Source organism: Rhinoraja longicauda, chromosome 5 (assembly GCF_053455715.1).
Source record: "Rhinoraja longicauda isolate Sanriku21f chromosome 5, sRhiLon1.1, whole genome shotgun sequence".
In the NCBI taxonomy this organism is placed as follows: Eukaryota; Metazoa; Chordata; class Chondrichthyes; order Rajiformes; family Arhynchobatidae; genus Rhinoraja; species Rhinoraja longicauda.
In genome coordinates this window covers 26,708,399-26,727,889 of record NC_135957.1, presented here as the reverse complement: position 1 = coordinate 26,727,889, position 19,491 = coordinate 26,708,399, and the positions used below count along the sequence as shown (strand labels likewise).

General features: G+C 41.4%; 1 protein-coding gene across 1 annotated transcript in view; it reads left to right on the top strand.

The window, feature by feature from the left end:
• Positions 1-19,491, top strand: part of lrrc1 (leucine rich repeat containing 1) — a 111,242-nt gene that overhangs the window by 20,954 nt on the left and 70,797 nt on the right. Inside the window, exons 2-3 of the mRNA XM_078400082.1 lie at positions 6,018-6,135; positions 14,829-14,907. Of these exons, the coding sequence (XP_078256208.1) occupies positions 6,018-6,135; positions 14,829-14,907 (197 nt within the window). The remainder of the gene's footprint in view (positions 1-6,017; positions 6,136-14,828; positions 14,908-19,491) is intronic.

Sequence of the window (19,491 nt, the reverse complement as noted above, 5' to 3'; positions counted from 1 at the left end):
GGACTCAAACAACGCACAAAGACAAATTATACATAAGTTGTACGTAAATTACAGACATTTTACAAGACAAGGTGTCAAGGGTTATGGGGAGAAGGCAGGAGAATGGGGTGAGGAGGAAGAGATAGATCAGCCATGAGTAAATGGCAGAGTAGACTTGATGAGTCGAATGGCCTAATTCTTCTCCTATCACTTATGACCTTATAAGACGGTGAAAAAAACACTGCAATAAACAAGACATTTGTGCAAAGCGCAAATAGGAAACAAGTCCATGGTAGAGCAAGAGGTGTTTTGTAGTGTTCTGTTGCTGAAGTAGGATTAGGGTTGTGCAGGTCAGTGTGCGACACTGATGGTTGTGGGAAAGTAGCTATTTCTGAAGTTGGTGGTGGGTGACATCAGGCCTCTGTACCTCCTTGCTCGATGGTAGCAGTGAGACGAGGGCCTGGTCTAGATGGCGGGGACCCTTAATAAGAGAGAGACTTGTAGATGTTTTTGATCAATGGTGAGGTGGACTGTGCCCATGATGGATCAGGCTGAGTCCACCATTCTCTGCTGCTTCTTACGTTCTTGTACATTGGAATTTGCCACACCAGGCAACCAGTTAGGATACGTTTAAACCCACTGAAAGCAGGGGTTTAAGGTAAGATCAAGCGAGAGAATTATATGCAAGTGCTTTTGCCAGATCAGTGTAGAGGAAAAGATTTGGGGGGCAATTGGTATTGCGTTTTGTACTGCTCCATTGAATTTAGTTTTAGAAATACAGCACGGGTAATAGGTTAAGTCCACACTGACTGTCAATCACCCGTTCACATTTGTTCAATGTTATTCCACTTTCTCATCCACTCCCTACACAAAAGGGGCAATTTGCAGAGGCCAATTCACCAAGGAACCTGCACGTCTTTGGGATGCGGGATAAAGCCAACGCACCCGGACAAACCCACGCGGTCACAGTGAGAACGTGCAGACTCCTTGCAGGTGGCACCCAGCGATCGGGACTGAACCCGAGTGTCTGATGCTGTGAGGCAGCACCTGCACTACTATGCCAGAATTTTGGTCTATGAAATTGCCTTAATTCAAGTGAAAGCTAATCTGATATAATCATTGGGGAAAGAATGTGCTTCCCAAGGGTATTTTCACTGAAGGAGTGCAATGTAGAGTCACGCAATGTAGTCACGCAGCGTGGAAACGGGTTCTTCGGCCCAAATTGCCCACACTGACCAACATGTCCTATCTACACTGATCCCCCTGCCTGCGTTTGGCCCCATATCTCTCTAAACCTATTCACTATTCTATCCACGTACCTGTTTAAACGTTTCTTAAACATTGAGATAGTACCTGCATGTAGTTTACCCTTTCACCAGTAATGTGCTTCCTGTTTTGTTTGCAACGCGATTAATGTCTGAAGAGGGGTCCCGACCTAAAACGTCACCCATCCATTTTCTCCAGAGATGCTGCCTGACCTTTCGAATTACTCTAGCACTTTGTGTCTCTCTTTGATATAAACCAGCATCTGCAGTTCTTTGTTATGACGTGTTCCATTGATGTAGCTTCAGTTCCATTATGGTGACCGTGTTGAATCACAGTCGGTGTCCATGTATTATCCCAGACAGTTTGCTTTATCTTTGTTAGTTTGTGTGGAACGTGCAGGGTGAGCTTGCTTGTGGTCAAATCCACAAAATAAAATGTTAATTAGCAGAGGAGTAGTGAAAAAAACATGTAGGTCATCTAGTACCATACTTGAATAAACAACTGCAAAATTGAATAGGGATGTACAGTATAATTGGTTCTCATGCAGTGAATCAGACGCAAACACTTGGACAATGAATTACCATTCCTGTTTTCCTAATTTGGCACATTTGTTAGCACACAGTCTACTGACATAAAGGAATTACTGTCTCCTTCAGCATGTTTGAAAGTAAATGGACAAATAACCTTTTTTCTTAAAAAAAACTTACAAAGGTGTAAGTATCGAGATTAAAAAAATTATTCTGTTGACATTTCCAGTTTTAACTAGGTTTTGATGTTTAAAACGTATTTATGTAATCTGTGCTTTCACAACAAAGCTGGTTCACACCACCCAACGAACTGAGCCAAACGATTTCTGGTCTTGGGTGGGGAAGAGCAATGAGAGCATTTGAATTGATTTTTCTATCGAGAGAATCAACAATACTGCTAGTGTGAAGAGAGGATGTGACGCATTGAATTATTTCTTGTGTTTGCAACTTATTGTGGAAGTCCTTGTGCATTTTCAATTTCAATTCCCAAGGTATTTCTATGGCAGTCACTTCTATAAAAGTTTAAAAAAAAATCTGATATCCCTAACGTGGATTGAAATGTTCTGTAACATTTTAATAAAAACAAAGCAGATCATCCACAGCTGGATTCTGCAAAATTGGAGTGGATGCTCTTGTATCAATATACAATATTTCAGTACAAGCAGACTGACTGCACAAGTAATTTAGCTTCAATTCTTGAGAGAGTGTATGAAAGGCAATAAAATGCACACAAAATACTTTTATATTCAATGCAGAATTAATCCTCGTGATTTGTTATTTTTGTTTCTCTCTTCTCACTACCTCTCCACTCTCCCGAGAAAAGGCTGGGTAATGATTAGAGACTTTAATGGAACGTGGGAGTTTACAGAGTAGAAGGGGGTCGAGTGTAAAGTGTGTTTATTTGTCATATATGCAAGGTATGACTGGAATAATGAAATTCTGCTGCAGCTTTACAGGCACGTTCAACACATCAAAGGTATTTCACTCAGTGTCCATGTCAGGAGCCAAAACAGGAGTCTGTTCAGTTATTCCCATTTTCTAGTTCATAATCCATAACCTGAGGTTATGGCTTCTCAAATACCTGTTCAGGTACAGTAACACTCAGATAATCTCAGAATTTTGGTGTAGGAAGGAGCTGCAGATGTTGGAGATACAGCGTAGAAACTGGCCCTTGGGCCCACCAAGTTTGTGCCAACCAACAAACGCCCGCATACTAGTTCTATGTTATCTCAGTTTTGCATCCTACACACCAGGGACAATTTACAGAAGCCAATTAACCAACAAACCTGCACATCTTTCGAATGTGGGAGGAATCCGGAGAAACCCCATGCAAAATCTGCACAGACAGCTTCCGTAGTCAATATTGAACCCGAGTCTCTATTATTGTAAGGGAGCAACTCTACCACTGTGCTCGCCAATGCTCCATATAAATCACCTCAATCTTAATCCAGAGGCAGCATCTCTTCTTGAAACATGGACTATCCATTTCCTTCCACAGATGCTGCCTGACTTGCCGAGTTTCTCCAGCAGTTTTTTTTTTACTCCGGGTTCCAGCATCTCCTGTCTTTTGTATTTCCCTTGGCAGTGTAATTAAACTCACTGGGGCCCTGTTTCCACGCTCCCTTTAAACAAACCCCGCTCACTGGAAAATCTATTGCACCGCCTCACATCTGAAAATAGTGAATTGCAAGCATGTTAATTTACTCGGACTAACATCCAATACTCTGGAATGTCTGCAGGTCTGGCACCAATAAATCCTGAGCATGCTGGATTAATGAAGTTTTATGGTATTTGGCTTTTTAATTTTAGTTTTTGGAGATACAGCGTGGAAACAGTCCTTTGGCCCACCGAGTCCACGCCGACCATCGATCACCTGTTCGCACTTGTTCTATGTTATCCCTCTATCGGATCCTGCACACTAGGGACCATTTACAGAATCCAATTAGCCCACAAACCTGCACTTATTTGGAGTGTGGGAGGAAACCAGGGCCCGCGGTGGAAATCCATGCAGTCATAGGGGAATGTAGCCGGGATCGAACCCGGGTCTCTGGCGCTGTAAGACAGCACTCTACCAGCTACACCATTGTTCCACTCCCTTTATTCTGTTGGAAAATAAAGGCAGAAGTGTGATGTTTATCAGCACTCTGGATCTGGAAAGATGAGTAAATTAATCCTCAAATACTGTACTTTGATTTATAATGGTGCACAATCATGCCATTTGCTAAATCCGTTCGTTACCACCTCTTGTGGTTTTGTTTATCCAATGTGTTACACGTAAACAAGACATCTGGGCTATGTCATTTTGCCAGAATTGTTGGCTAAAAGGTTTAAATTTTAATGAAGGGTTTTATTCTTTTGGGAATAGTAAATTGTGTGATAATATTGAGTCAGTTGTTAAAGATAATGATAGGATAGATTAAGAAATACATTATTTTTTCATTGGAGCATTTAGTTCGGAGGGCAGAAGTTTGGAAATCAGGGCTTGGTCCTTAATGGGCGAGGTTATGTGTAATTCTTCACGCAGAATGCGTTAAAAAAAATCTGAAACCCTTCTCTCTCCAAATAAAATCAATTGTGGCTAGAGGCATTGAAAATCTCAGAACTGGGGCGGTAACTAGTTGTTATTAGGGATGGGGTTTTGAAGCCTAAGGATCTAAGGCATTAAACACAGCTGAAATATGGACTGGACATGAATATAATGAAAGGCTTGAGCAGCAGAATTTCCTGCTGTGTGATAAGCGAACTAACGACAGATACCATACGGAATATGTCTGGATTTGATGCACAGGAAAGCCCTGCAAATCCCTCCAGCGTGCGGTATAATTATAGAGCACGTGGGCATTGTTGCGTTTATTTGGGGCGATCGTCATCTTTGAGTCTCTTCACGGGTATGTAAATGTCTGTGATCGTACTTGACCTTTATTTTATTGAGGGTGAGCCAGATCATATCCGAGGGCCCCCTCACGTGACACATGTTTAATGTTAATCACACGCATTCACAAATAATTCTAGTCCCATGCATGAAGCCACCAACACCAGGACTTAATTATAGTTTGGTTTCTGTTGTGTTTCACTACCAAATGACAACAGCTCAATAATGTTATCCTTAAAATACATAGTGTTATGAATTGTGGTTTGTGTTTGACAGCATAGCCTGTGTGTAAACATCTTTGTAAGAAAATAACTGCAGATGCTGGTACAAATTGAAGGTATTTATTCACAAATGCTGGAGTAACTCAGCAGGTTAGGCAGCATCTCAGGAGAGAAGGAATGGGTGACGTTTCGGGTCGAGACCCTTCTTCAGACTGATGGAAATCAATTGAGCATGCCTTTTATATACTGAAGAGAAAACTGAACGGGACTAGCCCCCAAAACAAGCATAAGCTAAAAATGGCTGCAATACAGGCCTGGCAGAGCATCACCAGAGAAGACACCCAGCAACTGGTGATGTCCATGAATCGCAGACTTCAAGCAGTCATTGCATGCAAAGGATATGCAAAAAATACTAAACATGACTACTTTCATTTACATGAAATTGCTGTGTCCCAAACATTATGGTGCCCTGAAATGGGGGGAACTATGTATAAACACTGCTATAATTTCTACATGGTGAAACCAAAATGTATAAAAATGGCATTTATTAAAATCTGACAATGTGCACTTCAACCTCATGTGATTTTTTTTCTATTACAAATCTCAAATTGTGGAGTGCAGAGGCAAATAAATAAATGATGGGTCTTTGTCCCAAACATTATGGAGGGCACTGTAGATTGGAACAGATTAGAGGGCTATGAACCACATGCATACAAATGGGGCAAGAGCACTATGCCAACGTAGGTCAAAGGGCCTATTTCCATGTTGTGCTATTCTGTGTTATTAATCTGTTCTGGGGCCAGTGGGAGACCCTATTCTGTTTTAAATTTAGTTATTATAAGTGTAGAAACAAAGCCATGCAGTCATTTTAACCTCACAAAAGTCTTGGGCTATTTTAGATCCTGTGTTGTGCTTGATTTAGGAATATGGTGTAAACGTGAGAGTTCTTCCACATAGATGGTCAATGTGGAGGTAAAAAGCCAGGTTGGTTTTCCATGACGACTGCTGAAAGTCGTTGGTCATACAGTCTGTACTATTGCTGTGTCTTTGGCCACTGGGGGTAGGGGAGAGGGGGAGGGTAAATGACTTCTTGTTTGCTATTTTTGTCTTCCGTTTTAGAACTGTTCTTGACCATTCTCTTTTGTGTTTCAGCCATTTTTCCAGCTCGTGAAGTTACGAAAACTTGGACTGAGTGACAACGAAATCCAACGACTTCCTCCAGAAATAGCAAACTTCATGCTGTTAGTAGAGTTGGATCTGTCCCGAAACGGTAAATCAGAGGAGCAAACTTTTAATTTTTCTAATAATTTTGTGCCATTGTCTACATGGTCCATTCCTGTGTTCTAACCCTTTGTGTGCCTTCTCACCTTAAGTTCCTGTGTGTCCATTATTATTATTTTTTCGATAGTTTTGTCTTTTCATTTGCTGGATTTTTTCGTTTTCATAAAGGATTTCTGTGAAGTCACAAAACGATGTATATTTCCTTGTTTAAGTGGATCTATTTATTACCATGCATCAGTGTAATACATAAAGGGAGCTGATTTCTGGGTGCGCAGTTTTAGTATGACAGCTTTGAGGGTAAACAATGGGTCTATGAATTACTACTAAATCAATGGGGGGCTTTGGAAAACTCTCCAGAGCCGAGAGGTTGTCCTACCTCAATGGAAAATGGCAGTGTGTTGTCCGATTTAGGGCAGGTATTTCAGTCCCGGGGCATTGATGCAGGAGTTGCTCAGGTCAGTGTCCAAAGCCCAAATATTTACCAATTGCTTCATCCTCACAATTGCAGTCTGTTGATTGCTCGTTTCCATTTATAACTCCTCGAGTAAAACTGCAATTTTTATCCGCGTGCACAGCTCTTGCCCAATGTTCAGGCCTGACCAGAAAAGCAGCAAGTGCAAGATAACAATAATTTTCAACAAAAGACTCTCAGCTATCTCTCCATGAAAGTCAATAATGTTACCATCACTACAATCAACGACCTGGGGTGCAATTTATTTGAAACTTGACCACACCAATCTTAATAATACTTTTGACCATAAAGATCACAGACCATCTAACAACATTCCTTCATTGTCATTGAGCTTGGTTCTTCCTACCTTCCCTTAGCATGGCAGAAGTTCAAACAACGATCCTTGTCGCGCTAAATCTCCTGGGGACAATTAATATCGCTTTGTTTCTACATTTCTGCGTTGTTGAACCTCATTTTAAAAACACCCAAATTGCAATACCTAGATTGTGACTGCAGAGTGATAGCACCAAGAAAGATCGGAGAAAGTACAACTTAGGCTCGAGAGATTTAAGGGATGGAGAGCATGTGAATTTGACGGGAACATGAGAAGGAAATGGAAGAATCTCACTCAAGTGTTTTGGAATGGAAACAAGTGTGAATATTTGGGCACAAACAGGGACCCAGCAGTAATGTGCGGAATGAGCAAGTGCAGTGTAATTGTAATAGCATGTTTGAAGTTGTTACACTTACAGTTATGGTCAGATAGTCAATGAAGAATTGACAAATGCCATGGGTCAGTTTGGGTTGGCATTGGCCCTTTTGTAGGTTTGAATTGTGTTTTAATTCTATGCTTGAACAAATGACTGTGCTTCACAGTTATTCCCTCTTTAATCTTTTCAGCAGCCAATAAGACCATAGACCATAAGACTTAGGAGCAGAATTAGGCCATTCGGCCCATCAAATCTACTTCGCCATTCGATCACGACTGATCTATCGTTACCTCACCTCAATTCTCATGCCTGCACCCCATAACCTCAGATGCCCTTACTGGTTCAGAATCTATCAACCTTCACTTTAAAAATACCTTATGACTTGGCCTCCACCAACCTATGACTGAAGAAATTGCTCCACATCTCCATTCTAAAGGAACATGCTTTTATTCTGAGGTTATACCCTTTGGTCCTGCACTCACCCACGACTGGAAACATCCTCTCCACAGCCACTTTATCTAGGTCTCTATATATTATAGCATTACCATTACAAGCTACAGATTTTTAAAAAAGTCCAAAGGCCACGATGGGGTGGGTTAGAAGACTGGGGTTACATCCTCGCATATGAGAGAACCATTCAGTCATCTAGTAACTGCAGGGACAGAAGGTGTTCCTGAATCTGGTGATACGTTCTTCCAAGCTTTTGTATCTTCTCCATAACAGGAGTTGGGGGGGGGGGGGGGGGGGAGAGGGAATGACCAGAGTGAAAATGTTGGCTCCTTTCCTGCGGCAGAATGAAGTGTAGATTGAGTCAATAGGGGGACGTCTGGTTTGTGTGATGTGGTTACACCCACAACTCTTTCCAATTTCTTGCGGTCTTGGGCAGAGCTGTTGTCAAACCAACTAATGATGCATCCCGAAAGGATACTTTCTACAGTGCGTCTGTAGAAGTTGGTAAGAGTCATTGGAGACATGTCAAACCTCCTTGATCTTCTGAGGAAGTCGGGGCATTGGTGTGCTTTCTTGACTGCTGAACTTTGGTAAAGTTGGAGCTAATCCCGTTAACTCAGATTTCTTTATTGACAGTAAAATTAAAAAACGCAGATGTTGGAAATCTGATATCTAAACTGAAAACATTCATCAGGTCAAGCATTCTCTGTGGAGAGAAAAGCAATCAACATTTGAGTCCATGAATAGTTGACTGTTTCTTTTTGCAAAGGTGCTAAATATTTCTCAGATCAGTGACACAAGGAACTGTAGATGCTGGAGCCTTTTGCAGAATGCAAAGTGCTGGAGTGCCCACTGACTTGGCCTCCACAGCTGTCTGTGGCAATGAATTCCACAGATTCACCACCCCCGGGCTAAAGAAATTTCTGGAGTCTTCAATAATAATGTTGACTGATTAATTAATCAAGCAGACGATTAATTGGTATCCTACTTCCTTTCCTCAACTTGAGGGAAATAAATTGAATAAGTTTGAGGATTGGTTAATGGGCAGAAAATGGAGAATAGGAATAGCTGGTCATCTTTGGATAGGAAGACTGTTGCTATGTGTGGTGCTTTGTCGATCAGTGCTGGGCCCCCAGCCGATAACCATCTCCATTAATAATTTGGCTAAGGGAATCTGATGTCTTCATCTGCAAGTTCACTAATGATACTCAGCTGGGTGCCGAGGTGTGATGTTTGAGGAAAACGTTGAGGCCACAAGGGGATAAAGATAGACTGGGTGAATGGGAAAATGTGATTGGGGGAAAAAAGTACTACGGTGAAATATTTTTAAATGGAAGCAGTTGGTGTACAGAATAAACGCACAAAGTTTTGGAGAACTCAACGGGGTCAGGCAGCATTTCTGGAGAACATAAATAGGTGATGTTTCGAGTCGAGACCCTTCTTCAGACGGATTGTTGGGGTGGGAAGAAAGCTGGAAGGGAGGAGGGGATGTGACGAAGTCTGGCAGGTAACAGGGTGGATACAGGTGGGGGGGGGGGAGAGATAGGAGGATGGTTGCACAAAGCAAGAGATGAAAAGACAGAAGGTGTGAGACAAAAGGATCGTAGACTTGCTAATTTTGAACCTCGCCAAAGCGATGTAGATGGAAGGCGATTGGAGAAATAGGTGCGGGTCTAGGTGGGGACAGGAGGCTGGGGTGCGGGGAAGAGGTGGCGGGTGGAGTATTATAGTTATCTAAAATTTTAGATTGATCTTATTGAACACAGTAGCCAGCACAAAGGACTGACTGGCCTATTCCTCATGTTCGTAGCTCCTTTATTCATTCACAATACCTGTAATATATATTCAATGCTAAATTATTTTTTTCTCACTTACTAGTTTCAATATAAAATAATTTGCTTCCCCGGAGCACACCCTAACAAAGATAAATATCACAAGGTAGTGTGTGTGGTTGAAATGGACTTTAGACCCAGCGTTCCTAATGCACTCCACCAGTGATAGCTGCTTTGTCTGGGGTCAACTGTGAAATGACTGTTGCTGGAGTTAACTCCACCATCAATATAAATGTACACCAGTTAAAGAATTAGAAAGTTTATTGGTCTCTTTGAACTTGGTTACTTTGACCCTCAACCAAGTTATAAGCAACAAAGGAGACAGTATTAAAAGGAATGATTACAAGTTAAATCTAATCGTTCAGATTAAATACCTCAATAGTATGATCTTAATGGGTTATGGTGGGTGGAGAGATGGGGGATCTGATTTTGTAAAGTGCGGCTCAAAGATTGGCTCCAAGATATTACCATCCCTCCTTTTGGCTTAAACTTCATGGCAATTAGCTCCATCTCCCATGTTTCTGGCCACTTAACCATCATCGTGTCCAAAGGCTGGCCAACTCTTGCTGGGATATGCCCAACATTCATTTGGCGGGGAATTACTGCTCCGACCCACATTAGAATCGGCATGGGATCACAAATTCCAAGGGAAAGCAACATATTAAGAGAAGGAGCCACAGGGAAAGGCAAGTAATTATTTTAATTGTTTGCTTTAGCTTAAGATGATCATGATTCTGAAGGGACAAGGTTTCATCCCAACCCAAATCATGATTATCATGATTCTAAAGTAATTTTGTTTATTTAATACAAAAAACAACTTCAATTTTAAGTGGTTTTGGAACTGCTTTCAAGAATCTGAAGCCACTGTTTCACAGCGTGTTTGATGTTTTCCCCAAAAGATTCACTCTTGTAGTATCAATAGGGTTATTTTGGGACACCATAATATAAGGACAATGTGTGCATTGGATGAATAAATCACTTAATATGAAACTCCCCTCTCTGCCAGTGTAATGTCAATTTGATGCATGTGTCCTTGGTTTAATATGATATAGTACACTTACCACAAAAATAAATAAGCGTACGTTGTAAAATGAGAAATGGATTTCCAAACAAAATGTAGCATGGACCATGAATTAGGACTCTCCTCTTGACCATTTGACTTCTTTAAACAGGTCAGTTCAAGGTTTCATGAAAGCGAAGTTATTTGCTTGATGGAACAATACTCCCTGTGCCGTTTAGGACAATATTAACTCTTGCCATTTTTTTTAAAAAAGGAAACAAAGAGCTGGTGTAATGCAATGGGTCAGGCAGCATCTCTGGAGAACATGGATAGGCGACTTTTTGGGCCGAAACACTTTTAGATCTTGCCATGTTTCTTTTATATTCCCCTATCTTTTAATGGGTTAAATAACTCAATGTATTTCTTGCCCTTCTCCCAGTTTCTCACATATTTTAAGAGGTTCGATTAGCTGAAATCAATAATAATTTGTGTGTGGTTCAGTAGATTTATATCACAATATTTTTCACTACCATTTTGAATATGAACCTAGTTTATATTCAAAATGGATGAGCTGCAATTTTTATGTATGGAAACATTATTAAAAATAATTGTGGGCTAGATAAATCATCGTGGCGTAAAATGTTTCTTGGGTATTACTTGGAAGCCGTATTGGAGAGTTTTCTACCTTTAAGATGTTGGTTTTAAACATTTATTTTTTTATTTTTTAGAGATTTAGAGATACAGCGCGGAAACAGGCCCTTCGGCCCACCGAGTCCGCGCCGCCCAGCGATCCCCGCACATTAACACTATCCTACACACACTAGGGACAATTTTTACATTTACCCAGTCAATTAACCTACATACCTGTACGTCTTTGGATTGCAAAGATTTTACCAGGGATCAGAAATAGCACCTAGTTTTGCCAAGATATTGGCAAAGATTGGGTCAGCTGAAGGTCATGGGCAAAATGAATAGCACTGACCAGAGTGATGAATTGTTTTGAAAGAGCAAATGAGAACTTATTTCCTACAGCAGAGAGGCTGGAAATTTGAGGAGTTTAATTGGTAGAAAGTCGAGATGATGCGGGCGAATTCTCATGTGCAGTTCATCATGGTCTGGAATTTACTACCTGAGAGGATGGTGGAAAGAGACTTTTTGGTAACTGTAGGATCTACACTTGAAGAGTGGAGGTTTGCAAGAAAGGGCAGGGCAAGTGGGACGAGTTGGATTGCATTAACACAATGCCGGTAAACAAGTGGCAGGTCCAAGGTCCATGGTCCTCCTTTTGTTCTTGGGCTATGAATAATCAATTACAGTTACAGTTTAGTTTATTGTCATGTGTTTTGAGGCACAGTAAAAAGCTTTTGTTGCGTACAATCCAGTCAATGAAATGACAATACATGAATACAACATTAGAACTGGCCCTTCGGCCCACCAAGTCCATGCTGACCATTGATCACCTGCTCACACTGGTTGGATGTTATCCCACTTTCTTATCCATTCCCTGCACACGAGAGGCAATTTACAGACGCCATTAACCTACAAACCAACACGTCTTTGGGATGTGGGAGGAAACAGAAGCACTTGGAAGAAACTCACTCGGTCACAGGAAGAACGTGCAAACTCCTCAGACAGCACCTGAGGTCAGGATCAAATCTGGTCTCTGGTGCTGTGCGACAGCAGGTTTACCGGATGTGCTACTGTGCCACCCTGGGCTCTTTGCTTCTGTTTCACGTTTCTCATTCATTTCTTAAAGTTAGCATTATGTTTTTTGTAGTTGGATTAAAATCGATTGGATTATTCCTGATTTCCCACTTGTACCACTGGTGTAAAACACAAAGTCTGAAAGAATTCAGCAGGTTAAGCAACAGCCATGGAGGGAATGGACAAGCAAAGTTTTGGGTTGGGATCCTGATTGTAGTGGGAGGGGGGAGGAAGCTGGAAAAGAGAAAGACGGAAAGCTGGAAAGCTTGTCCATTCCCTCCACAGATGCTGCCTGACCCACTAAGTTCCCCCAGCACTTTGTGTTTTGCTCAAAATTCCAGCATCTGCAGTTCCTTGTGTCACCATATTTCTTTTGGGTATTTCATCCCTTGCTGAAGGTTTTTCCTTAATTTACGTTTCTTTAAACGCACTGTGTACTATCTTAAATATCTCACGCTTGAAAACACAATGCTTTCTTTAAGAAATGAGCGACAAACGTGAAACTGAACAAGCAGATCACTTGCTTTAATCTGCGTATTAATTTTTTATCGAGCTCCTTGACATTCAATCAGAAGTAAGGCTGTGGATATTTCAGTTAAACCATTTGCATTACAATCGTTTTTTGATTTATTAACAGCTCTACTTGCACAATAAACATGGTGAGAGTCGGAATGGGCAGAGAGATTTACAGACACAGTAATTATGATTGTGGATTGATGTACAAGCCGACGGTTCAGAAATATGAGCTCAAAGTTCACCGCGGCAGCTGTGCAGTTTAAACTCAATTAATTAAATAAATAAAGCATATTTAAAGGTCCACAAACGTGCCTGTAGTATTGATTTGTCGTTAACTGAAATGATTATTGTTGAATCGCATCAGATTGGTTACTGTCTTTCAACAGAAGGAAATATTTGAAGATAGACACAAAAAGCTGGAGCAACTCAGACTCTGTCTGAAGAAAGATCCTGACCCGAAACGTCACCTAATCCTTTTCCTCCAGAGATGCTGTCTGACCCGCTGAGTTACTCCAGATTTTTGTCTATCTTCGGTTTTAACCATCATCTGCAGTTCCTTCCTACATACAAGGAAATATTTTCTTTCCTTCCCCACTTTGTCCTACATGTGGGATGCAGAAATCTTCACTCTGTGCCCCTGCGGAGGTGCAGGGCAACCCGGCTCCACTCCGCTTCGTGATAAACAGGAATGGGCAATAAATGCTGGTCTTAACAACAACATCTATATCATGTAAAGAACTGCTAATAAGAGATTTAAAGTTATTGTTTGCTTTAAAAAAGATTTGCGAGTATTTCAATTCTTGCCGCTGCAGGAATTTAAGATACCTTTTTTGTTGTGGATGCAGAGAGGTGGCAGAAGTATTGGAATTGGGTGCATTGCTGTGTTTGTGTTGTCTGGCTGACTGATTATCCCCAGCAAACCCTTATTTCTCTTATTTTTGCGTCTCAAATGGAATATCTCCTGAGACAAATACTTTGAGACATAAGCCTGCATGTCAGACCTTTGGAATGTAAACGAAATAACTGCATGTAGCGATTTACACTCTCATTGCCTTCACTTATTTCCTTTTCCTTTATCAACTCGGATTCCCCCTTTATCAGCCTGCATTGTTTATGTCAGCAGGGCCATGTGGCATCGATCAAAGCTCAGGCAGATTCTCCTTCACCAAAGCACAGGCCAACATCCAACAGGAAACGGCAGAGTGATGGGGAGCAGGAATACTTGCTTATCTCCACCTTCCTAGCTTGGGAAAAACGTAGCCCTCTTGCAGATGGACATTTGCAGTTTAGAAATTCCAGCCTGATTGTTGGGGAGAACTATAGCATCTTAAAACACGAGTGGCTGCCATTGGACATTTTCTCTGCTTGCTGCAGATTACGCAGCCAATTGTTGGACAATGGGCACTTCAAGCTATTGTGAAATATAATAAACTTCTGATATAGAGGATCTGTCTCAATATCAACGTGTAGTGTGACTACCGTTCAGCAGTGTGCAGCTTTAGATAACTGATGTGTTTTAGATGCTTTGTAGTAAAGGCTGCCCATCATTTTGCTATTTGTTTGAAAGGGTATCCACAGCCAGAGGAGCAGCAGAGAAGCCAGCTCTTCGGCCCATCATGCCCATGTTAACCCTTTTGGCCATTGCGTCTCATCCCATTTACTCACATTAGAAACATATCCTTCCATGTCGTGCCTATTTAAGTGTCTGTATTAATGCCGCAAGGGTGCTCTGTACAACTACGTTTATTGAATGTATGATTAATTTAATCTAAGATAGATACAACAAGCTGGAGTAACACAACGGAACAGGCAGCATCTCTGGAGAGAAGGAATGGGTGACCTTTCGGGTCGAGACTCTTCTTCAGACCCTTCTTCAGTCTCGACCCAAAACGACACTCATTCCTACTCTTGAGAGATGCTGCCTGTCCCGCCGAGTTACTCCAGCTTTTTGTGTCTACCTTCTGCTTTAACCAGCATCTGCAGTTCCTTCCGACACATTAATTTATTTCTTTTTTGCAGATATTATGGAAATTCCAGAAAACATCTCATTTTGTAAATCATTGCAAGTAGCAGACTTTAGTGGCAACCCCTTGACCAGGTAAAAAGAACTGCAGTATAGAATTAATCATTCACATCAATGCATTGTATGTTTAGTATGAACTGCTTTCCAATAAACACTGCTAAATTGAGTAAGTGCAATATTATTGTCAGAACTGAATAACTTATGCATTAGCAATAATAACATTTTGATGATTAAGGATAATTTCTGCAAACATTTTTGAAATGGTTGAACTTATGCATGTTCTTTTTAAACATAAATAATAACCTGATATTTTCAAAATTCTGTTTTTGCACCTGTTGGTGCAACCTTATGGAGGGTAGTTTGGAAACCAATAAGAATTTATTCTCCTCGGTAAAATTTTAGATTACCTGTGAACATACTGTGGAAAATATTGTACATACCTTGGTGCATACTGGTGGGTATCGACAAATTGATAATAACTGAAAGAAATGGATGGATTATTTTTCTCAAAAGTAAAGTTCATCAATTGATTACCCATGCAATTGCATAAGCTAAGCCATTCATGAAATACCATGCAATTGAGGTAAAGGCAACCTATTCCTCGATAGACATATCACTTTTACTTAGTTTTTTTGACGTGAATGATGTATTTTGTTTCTTGTTCTAACAGTCAAATTCCCAGGCGAACTTTCCATTCATTTTTGATTGAGCACAACTAGAAGCTTGTCTTTTATTTTGGGCTTGCAACATTGGGGGTCAAGAACTTGATCCTGACGTTGTAATCCTGGAATTAAAGACAAACGAATAGTTGCGCTCAGTGGGCATGTGTGGATAAGGAAAAGTTAGAATTTCATGTTGGTAACTTTTAATCAGTTGCAATGCTTTTCCTATGGCAGGAGTGTGTGCACAATTTGCCTGCATTCCCATCCTTGAGACGGCTCCAATGCTCGATTACCATTTAGTTTAATTTACAGAATCAGCATGGAAATTGACCCTTTGGTCCACCTAGTCCACACTGATCAGCCATCACTAGTTCTATATTATCCCACTCCCACTCAGCCATCACTAGTTCTATATTATCCCACCTGACCTACTAGGGGCAATTTGCAGAGGTCAATTAGCCTACAAAACCCAGACGTTTTTTGGGATGTTGGGGGAAACATTCTGTAATCATGAAGACCCTTGAAAGACGTGCTCGCCCACATGAAAAATATCACAAACCCCTGCTGGGCCCCCTGCAGTTTGCATACCGGGCCAATAGATCAGTGGATGACGCAGGCCTGCACTTCATCCTCCAGCACCGAGACTGCCAGGGGACCTATGCAAGGATTTTGTTTGTGGATTTTAGTTCTGCATTCAACACCATTGTGCCAGAGCTACTACACTCCAAACTCTCCCAGCTGACTGTGCCTGAACCCCTCTGTCAGTGGATCACCAACTTCCTGACAGACAGGAAGCAGCATGTGAGGCTGGGAAAGCACATCTCGGACCCGCAGACCCTCAGCATAGGAGCACCGCAAGGCTGCGTACTCTCCCCTCTCCTTTACTCTCTCTACACCAACGACTGCACCTCCACGGACTCCTCTGTCATGCTTCTCAAGTTTGCGGATGACACTACCCTGATTGGACTGATCCAGGATGGGGTGGAATGTGCCTACAGAGGGGGTGACACAGCTGGATTCCTGGTGCCATCGTAACAACCTGTAGCTCAATGCTCTCAAGACAGTGGAACTAATTGTAGACTTTCGAAGAGCTCCCCCTCCCCTCCCCTCCACTCACCATCAACAACACCAAGTCACATCTGTGGAGTCATTTAAGTTCCTTGGAGCCATCATCTCCAGGGACCTTAAATGGGAGGCCGCCATCGACTCCACGGTCGAAAAGGCCCAACAGAGGATGTACTTCCTGCGGCAGCTGAGAAAACACAATCTGCCACAGGCAATGATGGTCCAATTCTATACTGCCATCATAGAGTCTGTCCTCACCTTCTCCATCATGGTCTGGTTTGGCTCGGCCACCAAGCACGACATCCGGACACTGCAGTGCATCGTTCGATCAGCCGAGAAGGTTGTTGGCTGCAACCTTCCCCCTCCATCGACGAACTGTACACTGCAAGGGCCAAGAAGCAAGTGGGTAAGATCATCTCTGACCCCTCTCACCCTGGCCACAAACTCTTTGAAGCACTTCCCTCTGGAAGGCGACTCCAGACTGTCAAAGCTGCCACACCCAGACATAAAAGCACCTTTTTTCCATGAGCAGTAGCTCTACTCAAGAACCAAAAAGTCTGTAGCCTCCTTTTACTCTGGTATTTTATTTTATTCTTCACATGTTTAAATTATAATGTTTTATTTTATGATTGTCTACTGTATATTGTGTTGTTACTTGCGAGCAAAGCACAAAGGCAAATTCGTTGTATGTATACATACTTGGCTAATAAAATGTATTCAATTCCATTCAATTCAAACCGGAGCACCCTGAGGAAACTCATGGTCACAGAGAGAATGTTCAAACTCCACGCAGACAGCACCCGAGGCCTGTCTTACCCTACAATGCTTGCTTTCGACCTATACCTTCATGAAGTCAATTAAATTATTATTTTTTTAAACTGCAGATGCTGGAAAACAGCTGGAAACACTCTTTAGCAAGCCAAGTGTCATTAGTGGAAAATGAATCTGTTCATGTTTCAAGTCCAGGAGCCTACATTAGTATTGGTAGAGAAATGAGTTGGTATTAGGAGAGGTGGGGGAGGAGATGAGTAGAACAAAGGGAATAGGGTGAGACTTCATTACTTAATGTAGCAGTTAAGGTCATATTAACCTCCTTTGTATTGCGAGTGCTAAAAGCTGGGGGATGTGCTCTGCAGACCCAACTAAACAGCTAAAAATTAAGCAGACACGATGATGGGGAGGAATGATTAGTTCCCACACAGAAAGAAAGAGTTGTTTAAAGTTGTAGATTATGATCTGACTCCTGCACACTGCAATGCATCCAGACAGAAGATAACATGTTGTTCCTCAAAGAGAAGATAATCACAGACAGAAAAAGCTGGAATAACTCAGCGGGTCAGACAGCATCTCTGGAGAAAAGGAATAGGTGAAGTTTCGGTTCAAGACCCTTCTTCAGACCAAGTTGTGTTAGCCCTCATCTGGTCTCGTCCTGTCACAGATTTCCCTTTTGTTCTACCCACCCCTTTCCCACCTACAACTAACTTATTGCTGCCAGACGCTGCTTGACCTGTTGAGTGTTTCCAGCATTTATTTGTTTTTATTCCAGTGTTAAGGCATTTCTCCAATTATTTAAAAGGAGCTTTTAGCATTTTTGACCTTTGACTTTTTAGGATCCCTCTTTATATAATTGCTTCTAATCAAATTTACGGTTTGATAGATGATCTTCTGTAACGCACAAATTCCTGTGCTTCGTATCCCAGAATAAGTTTCTAATTTCTTCATGATTAGATTTAAAACATTGATTGAGAAAGCTCTCTTCAACCATGAGTCATTCCATCCTTCAATTTCCATAGGACTGTATTTCCCCCCACATCTACAAATTATTAATTCAAGATGTTGCTTTTCCGTACCTTCCAAGTTGGAAGCAAATACAACTCATCAATCTGTTGAAATATTTGGAACCCTTCCAAAAATCTTTCTCTTTTTGTCAACTCAGTTTAAATATTCGAGCACCATCTAGTATATCGATTATTTCAAAAGTTGTACCATTGTGTTCAACCAATTGTCTGGTATTTCCTTTCCTTATTCCCTTCTGCAACATTCCCAAATTCTTAATAACCAGATTAAAATGGTTAATAACCAGATTTTAATGGGAATTAGACAGAACAGCTACTGCACCAAAATGTTTCAGGTAATAGGAGAGAAAATATTGGCAATGACACTGGACGTTAAGCTGCTTGAGGAGTAATGGATTTTTGTGCACCTGGATAAGTGTATAAAAGATTGGAATTTGATTTCTTGGCTGGCTGAGATCTGGAAATTTCTCACCAAATCTCCTTGCTCTCTACTTCACTTTCTTTCTTTGAATATTCCTTAAAACCCAACTCTCTGACTGTCTGAAGAAAGGTCACAACCTGAATTGTCACCAATCCATGTTCTCCTGAGCTGCTGCCTGACCAGCTGGGTTACTCTGGCACTCTGTGTCGATTTTCTCCAACTAGGCATCTGGTCATTGCTCCTGTATTTCTGACTCCTGCTGGAAAACACTCCTGTTAAGTGTCTAGTGATTCATTTTCCAGATGCTTTTCATACAAACATCAAACATGTAAGCCGCTGCTGAACATGGAGTGGGACATTAATATCCGTGTGTGCCAGAGCAGTGATTAATGTTTCCAGGTTATTATTTGGATACCTAATTAATAACTTCTACATATAAAAAAAGACCCGTAATTTCTATTGCCTGTCATCCCATTCCCTTTTGGCTGCAAAAGTTATTTTGATTTCCTCTTGTGTTTTAAGTTGTTTCACAAAGAGACACGTGTTTATGTTTAGAGGTACAGCGCAGAAATAGGCCCTTTGGCACGCCGACCAGCGATCCACGCATACTTACGCTATCCTACACATACTAGGGACATTTTACAATTATACCAATCCAATGAACCTACGAACCTGTGCGTCTTTGGAGTATGGGAGGAAACTGGAGATCACGGAG